The sequence below is a fragment of the Sinocyclocheilus grahami genome, unplaced genomic scaffold (assembly GCF_001515645.1).
Source record: "Sinocyclocheilus grahami isolate Dianchi unplaced genomic scaffold, SAMN03320097.WGS_v1.1 scaffold1346.1, whole genome shotgun sequence".
In the NCBI taxonomy this organism is placed as follows: domain Eukaryota; kingdom Metazoa; phylum Chordata; class Actinopteri; order Cypriniformes; family Cyprinidae; genus Sinocyclocheilus; species Sinocyclocheilus grahami.
The window spans coordinates 144,560-153,998 of NW_015506525.1; the positions used below are offsets into that span (position 1 = coordinate 144,560).

The 9,439-nt window shown below is 38.6% G+C and overlaps 1 protein-coding gene across 2 annotated transcripts in view; it reads right to left on the minus strand.

The window, feature by feature from the left end:
• The window catches only part of LOC107569448 (2-oxoisovalerate dehydrogenase subunit beta, mitochondrial-like), a 73,069-nt gene extending 64,087 nt beyond the window's left edge, over nucleotides 1-8,982 (minus strand). The window contains exons 1-5 of one of the 2 annotated variants that reach the window (XM_016255552.1): nucleotides 8,722-8,982; nucleotides 7,697-7,774; nucleotides 7,547-7,615; nucleotides 3,754-3,887; nucleotides 1,269-1,424 (exon numbers count right to left, since the gene is read on the minus strand). In XM_016255552.1, coding sequence (XP_016111038.1) covers nucleotides 1,269-1,424; nucleotides 3,754-3,887; nucleotides 7,547-7,615; nucleotides 7,697-7,774; nucleotides 8,722-8,914 — 630 coding nt within the window. In that variant the 5' untranslated portion in view covers nucleotides 8,915-8,982. The remainder of the gene's footprint in view (nucleotides 1-1,268; nucleotides 1,425-3,753; nucleotides 3,888-7,546; nucleotides 7,616-7,696; nucleotides 7,775-8,721) is intronic. The other variant, XM_016255551.1, reaches the window with a different exon arrangement.
• Nucleotides 8,983-9,439: the final 457 nt, after the last annotated feature.

Sequence of the window (9,439 nt, forward strand, 5' to 3'; positions counted from 1 at the left end):
ACCTAAACTTAACAACTACCTTACTAACTATTAATAAGCAGCAAATTAGGAGTTTATGGAGGCAAAAATCATAGTTAATAGTTAGATAATAGTGAGAACTAAAGTGTGACCTCTATTTTTTTTTCTTTGAAATGTGAGTTAACCATGGCGAGATTCACCTTAATTCCAGGACAGTGTGCGAAGAAGGCCTCTGGACTCTGGGAGTGATAGATCGAGCCGTGACCCACGCAGCCCCACGGAGATCTGATGGTCAGCTTCCCGCAGTCAAACAAGTTCCCCGAACGGTACCGGTACTTGGCTGCTTCGTTTACGATCTTCAACAGCATCAAAAGTTAAAAACAGAAAAAGGACTTAACATTTACAACTCACAAACTGTTGGTGCAAACTGTTCCTGTAAAATATTCCCCTATTATTGTATTTGACATTCGGTTGCCTTGACGATGGAGGGAAACTCATCCCATCTCCAGTGAGACGAGGACACGTGGACAACAATAGCACTGGACTGACAGAAAGACAGAAGCTGGACACTTTGTCTTATACCTTAAAGTCAGCCAGCATCTCACAAACACCCCAAAATTACAGACTGAGAAACCGGAAACTCTTCACGCTGCCCTCACACTACTATTGACATCATTGTATCTTGATAGGAAAATACATTAAATAGAGAAATTATTCAAATTGATACATATCATGTAAGTCATAAAGCAAAATTTCCTCCCCAGTTAAAATATATAAATTTAGAGCCAGATTTACTAACAGCTTACCAAAAAAAAGCTTTCAGATGCAACATTTATGGGAGGAGGGTATCTAAATGAATCATTCAAGCTGCCTTAATAAGGTTTGCTTTTTTTTTTTTACAGAGAAATATTGGAATAGTAATACTTCACTTTAATAATTTTTGTTTATTTAGCAATATTATTATTATTATCATTATTAAATAGCCATTTTGATAAATAATCACAAAATTTTAGCGAAACTGTGCAGTTCTAGAAGTAAGCATAGCAAACCTAGTTTAAAAAAATAAATACAATAAAATTAAATAAAAAAATTGCAGAAAAATTGCAATTACATTTACCCCTTGGATGCCTATCTAAGATAATAAGGACGAAAACACTATTATTCCTTAACAGCAGATAAACTAAGAAAACAATATAGCTGCAAGCAGCGATGACGGGCCATCATAGTTAATAGTTAGATAATAGTGAGAACTAAAGTGTGACCTCTATTTTTTTTTCTTTGAAATGTGAGTTAACCATGGCGAGATTCACCTTAATTCCAGGACAGTGTGCGAAGAAGGCCTCTGGACTCTGGGAGTGATAGATCGAGCCGTGACCCACGCAGCCCCACGGAGATCTGATGGTCAGCTTCCCGCAGTCAAACAAGTTCCCCGAACGGTACCGGTACTTGGCTGCTTCGTTTACGATCTTCAACAGCATCAAAAGTTAAAAACAGAAAAAGGACTTAACATTTACAACTCACAAACTGTTGGTGCAAACTGTTCCTGTAAAATATTCCCCTATTATTGTATTTGACATTCGGTTGCCTTGACGATGGAGGGAAACTCATCCCATCTCCAGTGAGACGAGGACACGTGGACAACAATAGCACTGGACTGACAGAAAGACAGAAGCTGGACACTTTGTCTTATACCTTAAAGTCAGCCAGCATCTCACAAACACCCCAAAATTACAGACTGAGAAACCGGAACCTCTTCACGCTGCCCTCACACTACTATTGACATCATTGTATCTTGATAGGAAAATACATTAAATAGAGAAATTATTCAAATGGATACATATCATGTAAGTCATAAAGCAAAATTTCCTCCCCAGTTAAAATATATAAATTTAGAGCCAGATTTACTAACAGCTTACAAAAAAAAAGCTTTCAGATGCAACATTTATGGGAGGAGGGTATCTAAATGAATCATTCAAGCTGCCTTAATAAGGTTTGCTTTTTTTTTTTTACAGAGAAATATTGGAATAGTAATACTTCACTTTAATAATTTTTGTTTATTTAGCAATATTATTATTATTATCATTATTAAATAGCCATTTTGATAAATAATCACAAAATTTTAGCGAAACTGTGCAGTTCTAGAAGTAAGCATAGCAAACCTAGTTTAAAAAAATAAATACAATAAAATTAAATAAAAAAATTGCAGAAAAATTGCAATTACATTTACCCCTTGGATGCCTATCTAAGATAATAAGGACGAAAACACTATTATTCCTTAACAGCAGATAAACTAAGAAAACAATATAGCTGCAAGCAGCGATGACGGGCCCAAGCCCCCGGCACCAACGCCAACCCAGTGGCATCAAGAAAAGGGTTTTAAGGATTACGGCAATGAAAGGGTTAATCTAGAATATCAAGAGTGTGAAACACACACACACACACACACACACAAAGTGAACAATACATAAAACTTTGGTAACACTTTACAATAAGGTTTAATTTGTTTATCTATGTGATCTGCATCATACGACGAACAAACTGAAGTAACAACAAATGTATATCTCTTTTTTATTTTATTTTTTTTTACAATTAAACACAAAATAAAATGTAAACAAATATCTCCTTTCTTATGTTTATGCAGATTAAATAAGTCTTAAGGAAACTTTTGACTTGTTTTCCGGAGGCCACAGGAGGACGCAATGAGCAAAATAATGCAGCGCATTAATTGTCAATTCAAATAACTGTCTATAAAAACGTGCATAACGTCTAAATTAACATATATAAATCAAATATTATTTTGTAAACTGCATAAACAATTATGAACAAAACAGCATCATGTGTTTATGCATTGCTTAGCCTAATACAAAGAGCCAAATCGCCGATCACACAGATTGCATTTAAAAACATATGAGACGCAGTGAAACGAAATAAACCTTCACAAATTCGCGTCGCGTTTTCTAAACGTTAAACTGTTTTAACTTTGCATGACTTTCTTTGCATCTCTTGCACGAGACGTCATATTTGTGTTCCTGTGGCTCAGTGGTACAGCACTGCGTTAGCGGCACTAAAGGTCGTGGGTTCGATACCCAGGGAACACACAATGGTAAAAAATGTATAGCCTGAAGGCACTGTTAGTCGCTTTGGATAAAAGCGTCTGCTAAATGCATAAATTATTATTATTATTATATTAATTAATTATTATTAATTATATTTGTCCATGTAAAATTGCACTGAATATGCGTTCTGTGTGAATGGCTTGGTTTCGGTTTTAACCTAATCAAGATCTTCTCCGCATTGAGCTATTATATTTCTCTAATATTTTGAACGAATAACGCAGCAGCGGCGCGTCTCGTGGGCTAGACTAACAAAACATTAAAATGCAACGTCACTTACATCATCATCACCGCATCTCATGCTCTACTGATGACGCTCCCTGACGCACATCTAACATTCGATTGTACAATTTTTGCATTCAAATGCAAATGTTTATTTTAAATTTGACTAATATTCATTCTCATCGCAGGCAGGCACAGCACTCAATTCAGCATGTGTTCGTGACTGTGTGTGCTGTCTTCGTCACTCATAGCACGTGCCTATATCGTGCGCTATATCGAACATTTTTTATATCGTTATCAAAGAGGGTGTACCGTCGATAAATATCGATACCGTTTTATCGCCCAGGCCTAGTTTGGAAATACATGTTTAGAACAAGTAGGTGAACTAACACTATTTAATTATAATAAATATCCAGGACAAAGTTTATTTAAAAAAAAAGACTCTTGAAAACAAGCTCACCTGATCAAACGCTGGGTAAATGTAGTCGGCAAACTGAATCTCTGCAATAGCGGTGGCTCCCGCCACAGCTGCGCCGATCCCGAAGCCCACAATGCCTTGCTCACACAGCGGGGTGTTAAAAACACGGTCCTTACCTGAGGAGAGAGCAGGTAAATGTCAACCTACTCTGCACTCAAATCAGTCTAAATGAGCATGCTTTTAATCAGCATCTTCACAACAGGTACCAAATCTGAGATGCTCATCCAAAACAAGCTCCTAACAAGCCCATATGAGACAAGACGTCAGTTACAAGTCATTTGCACACAAACGCAAACATGGGCCGTGATGCAGCTGCAGCTTTGATGACTGCCATGATGCTTCAACAGACCGTGCTTTTAATATTTTTTTATGGTTTTTATGTTATGTAGTACAAAACAGGAAGCATTAACCTCAAACCATAAAACCTGCTGCAAAAAAGTTTTTTTCATAATTGAATTATATTACAAAACAAAACAGGGTAAACATACACAAGATCCGGAAAACACAAAAACAAAGTCTGTTTTCTGTCTCCCCTTTAACGCAGTAAAGAACCACATGAAATAGTCTCTATATTTACAGCGGAAAGTTATTTTCATTCATACCAGAGCACATGAACGTCTCTTCCACTGAAGCTTCACTGACACATAAAGAATAACTGAAGACGTGACGCTTCTGTGAAATCACGCATGAAACTCTTTCTACACAACACAGAGTCAAAGCAGTTAACGGATTGTTCTGGGCACAACTCAAGTTCACCTCTATGGACACATGCTGCCGATTACCACAAAATCACTGACTCCTTTCACAGTTTATGAAAACAAGCCAAAGTTGCATTTCACAGTAATAAAGTTATAATGTCAAAGTGGCAAGCTATCATGATTCATTGCACACGGTACGATTTTGGCCATGATTTTACCATCTGAGACTAATTTCTGGGATCCTTCACTCTTAAAAATAAAAAGGTTCTTTACTGGCATCGATGGTTCCATGAATAGGGTGGCCAAACGTGCCATTTTTATTGGACACGTCCTGGCCAGGATTTCTACATTGCCTAAAATATCCAGGTTTTGGCTGTTTGCGCTGCGCAGACCGATCCATCCATACTTTGATGTCATACAACGACCGGTCTGCGCAGCGCTGCTTCAAGTCGAACGAACGAACACATCTGAGCTGTACGTGTTTTTGCATCGCTTCGACCGTTCTCTGTAGATCCCACCTTCTCACGCGCCACGATTGGTCGATTATGTACAATGCCTGCACGTTATTGGTCAAGCTACTTTTCGATCATTACCTTCAGCAAGTATGAAAACAGGAAAACAAAGCCAAATATAGAAATCCTGGCCAGGACGTGTCCCGGAAAAATCACACGTATGGTCACCCTATCCATGAAGAGCATTTAAAGGAACACTCCACTATTTTTGAAAATGGGCTCATTTTCCAACTCCCCTAGAGTTAAACAGTTGAGTTTAGCGAGATGCTAACGGTCTAATCCGATTCAATGATCTATGCTAAGCTACAGCTAAAAGTGCTGCCGCCAGAACCAGAGATCGGCTGAATGGATTCAAAAACGGTAAAACTCAACTCATTGAGAAAATCATCTTTAAAGTTGTCCAAATGAAGTTCTTAGCAATGCATATTACTAATCAAAAAATAAGTTTTGATATATTTACGGTAGGAAATGTATCAAATATCTTCATGGAACATGATCTTTACTTAATATCCTAATGATTTTTGGCATAAAAAAAATCAATAATTTTGACCCATACAATGTATTGTTGGCTATTGCTACAAATATCCCCCAGCGACTTAACACTGCTTTTGTGCTGCAGGGTCACAAATGATTCTGTGTGGTAATCGACGCAGTCCATCAAGCTTTTCTAATTTTAAACCTGAAACGATCCTTTAAATAATCCAAAAGAACAGGAATTTGCTGGTCATTTCAAAGTTTTAGTTGACTCACAAACCGGTCACCATGCTCGAAATGAAAAAGCTTCTTTGTTGAGTAAGGAATGCATTCAACAGGCAGCTGATGGGCATTTCAGAGATAATACAGTGTCTACCGGCTGCAGTCCACAATCCACTTCACAGAAAGCAATTTAAAGCAGACAGAAGGAGCTGCGTGTTCAGACGGTCTGCGGTGGCACTGCATTACGGCCGCGTGTGCGTCAGTCTTTCACACGTTGACCTGCATCACGTCAAATGAAAGAGCGAGAGCAGAGACTCTCTCAAATCAGTGCCACGAAAACCCCGTTCCCGTCTAACGAGACGGCATGGAAAATAATGATCCCTCTCAAAGGTCAACACCTCTGACGTCAATAGCAAACAAAAGGCACCCACGCGGCGGGAGTCATATTGGAGTCGCGGATCTGTGTTTATTTCCAAACATCACAGAGTGTCTCTCTATATATAGCGCTTCTTTCCAAAACGAGCGGCAACCAGCAGATGTCTTTTTTTTTTAATCATTACAATAATGTCTGTTTTCCTCCTCTTTCCTGACTCTCTGCGGCCGCATAATTTAACTATTTATGGCTTGTGAAAACTGCAGAGGGTGTTCTGTTCAGTCTGAATCTACTTCATTTACTCTTGCATAATTGATGAAGTGCAACAAAATGAATGGCAAAGAGCGCAAATGCACAAACATTATGATGTTCTACTGGAAGCACATATTAAATTTGGTTTAGAGGAGCTTTAACAGAGCAATTTGTGCATGAATATTCAGAGGAAAATGCAAATTATCAAAATGTCATGTGCATATCACACCAGATTAGAAAACAAGCTGGTTACAAAAGAAATAACGAAGACTGGCTCAAACAAAGCCAATGTTCTGGACTGATCTACAGCTATTTGTGCTTAAGAACTCAAGTTTTTACCATATAATAAAGCCAAAGAGTCACATGCTTTTTCCAGCAAATCATTCATTCTTGGATGTTTGCTTAAGAAATTAATAATATACAAATTGTACAAGAAAATATACAAGTTTAGTGTTATTTGTTTTATTTAGATACAGGACAAGATCTGACCTCAAGGTTAAGTTCATGCTGATTTATGCAGCTTTAAACTTTTACCTCTTAATTATTAAGATTATCATACAAGCAACTAATACATCAAGATGTGCAGAATACAACAGACACACTGCATGAATTACTGCATCCCACAATGCACTGCACTCAACCTAACTTTACATTTCCAGTGTGACGAACAAAGTGAGCACAGGCACTGTTATTTTAGTATCACCGATTATAGCGTTTGATATATATTTTCTGTTGTCATTTTAATTTTAATTAAAGGTTTAGTCATTTTGTATGCCGTTTTTATTCGTTTATTTAAATTGTGTCTATACAGTTTATAATCAGATTTAGTTTTTATTATCTCAGTACTTAATGAGAACTACAATAGCTGGAATTTTTTTTTTTTTTCAGGTAATGGAAACGTTGTTTATGGTTTGCGTTGTAGTTTTATTTAATAAATAACCCTATTTTTTTATCTCTTTTTTGACTCACCATTTGATCATTCTCACAAAAATAGAACATTGTTACACAAAACCAATTTCAAAATTAAATTTCGAAACATTTAACCTTTATATTTCCCAGCTGATAACGGCCACCACTCACACTTGGCTTCTGTTTGAAGCATGCAGCGCACAGTGAATAGGAAGCAGGTATTTCATTCTAAACTCAGTCTTCAGGCAGGAACTGTGCTGCCATCTAGTGCGAGCGCACACAACACACAGGTGAGCACACTTCACCTCATGTGTCCCAGGAGCATGAAAACTCACCGTATTTATCTCTGAGGCCGACTGTGCATCGGAACACCCCACCAAACGCCACATCTTCACCGAAAATCACTGCAGGAGACAGAGGTGTTAATATATCGCACTCAAGACCCTCAGCTACACACTGAAATGAGAGGTCAGCTGCTCTCGTACCTGCGGTGGGATCGCCGGCGAGCGTGTTGTCCAAGGCACTGGTCACAGCCTGGAACAAATTCATCTTCTGTGTGGGGCCTGCGGAGACACTCAAGTCAATCGTACAGTAAGAGTCAGCTATAAACACCTGATCTTCTATTTAGCTGCTAGTACACGTCAGAGGAGGGTTTGTGGTTTTGCGTTTTGTTTTCAGATGCATTGGTAATACAGGTAGTGTCGGTTTATATGCACTGAAAAAGATCTATATTACTAACATTATAAGTGAACCTCAGGAAACACAGACATTAGGCAGCAGAAGGCAGGTCTACACAAATAACCATTCAGCAAAACGGTCTGAAGATCACCAACCACAGAGACGCTGATTGTGTCATCTTGGTCACATAACATGCATGCCGATTATGCATTATTGGCATGATTTTGACATTTTACACCTTAGCACCTTACTTTACGAAACTATAATTTAAAAATAAAAAGTAAAACGGCAGCATTACAATGCATCAATGTTCTACTCATTGACACGTTATGTGGAAAATGTGTAACAAAATACTATAATTTCTATTATAATGATATGCAGCGATTATGCATGTATGTGTGCAATTATGGATACCGTACTCATATACAAGCATGACTTAAGATATTGTTTTAACTGTTTTAATAAAGGGGGAACTGCCAAAACATGTCAGTTGTAGGCTTTTAGCACAACTAATTAGTATTTTCATAAAATAGTATATTTATTTGTGTGTTACTCTTCCCCATCCAGGCTCTATGATGTGCTCATTCCACTTCAGCAAACTAACCCAGGGCAGTACTAGTGTGGTCACTGTTTGAAATGACTTTTATGATATTAATTTTGAAGCACTGTATTTGTTCATCTGTGCATAGTGGCAAAACTCAGTCAGTGTGTATTTGAGAGCAAGACTGACACCACAGCAAAGCCAGGCTCACGCATTATGAATATTATTTAATAACGAGACCTTCTTTTCAGTACTCCAGCTCCACTGTAAAGTGTAAACAAGGGCATTTACCGTACTGCGCAGGCGCAGGGTCGGGGTGATAGGTGAAGTGCGCTGCGTGTCTCCTCTGCGCTTTGGGCTCGGCTGTGCGGTCAGGGGACCGTTTAAGCAGAGTTAACCCCAGACTGCTGCGCGTGCCGCCGGTTAACCCGGTTAGCGAAGACTTCACGGGTGAAGCGCTCAGAAACAGCCGCGTCGCCGCCATTGCGCTGGAAGCCTAGCAGGAAGAGCGCGCTGACGTCAGCGCTCACATGGACAAGCGCCGCTCTGATTGGCTGGACGCGTGGGAGGAGTTTTGATTGACAGCGTACGTCACAATCGGGCCGTGTTTCAACCTAGAGCGCAGTGAAGAAAACGCTGTCTAGACAGGACGCTCACTAGGTTTTGAGACACAGCCATAATGTTCTAATCGTTTTATCTGGTTTATCGTATCAGTTTATTAAACATAATTTGAGCTTGGAATATCACAATTCACGAAATTACTTGACGGGTAAATCCAGCACATTTGGCTTTATTTTAAAAATCACGTTTATTTGTTGCCATTCTCTTTAACCCCTTAAAGGGATAGTTCGCCTAAAAATTAAATCTTAAAAAAAAATTAAAATTAAATGTACCCACCCTCCACTTGTTCCAAACCTGCAGGAGTTTCTGTCTTCTGTTGAACACACAAGAAGATATTTTGAGGAATGTTGGTAACCAGACAGCTGACGGCAGCCATTGACTTCCACTG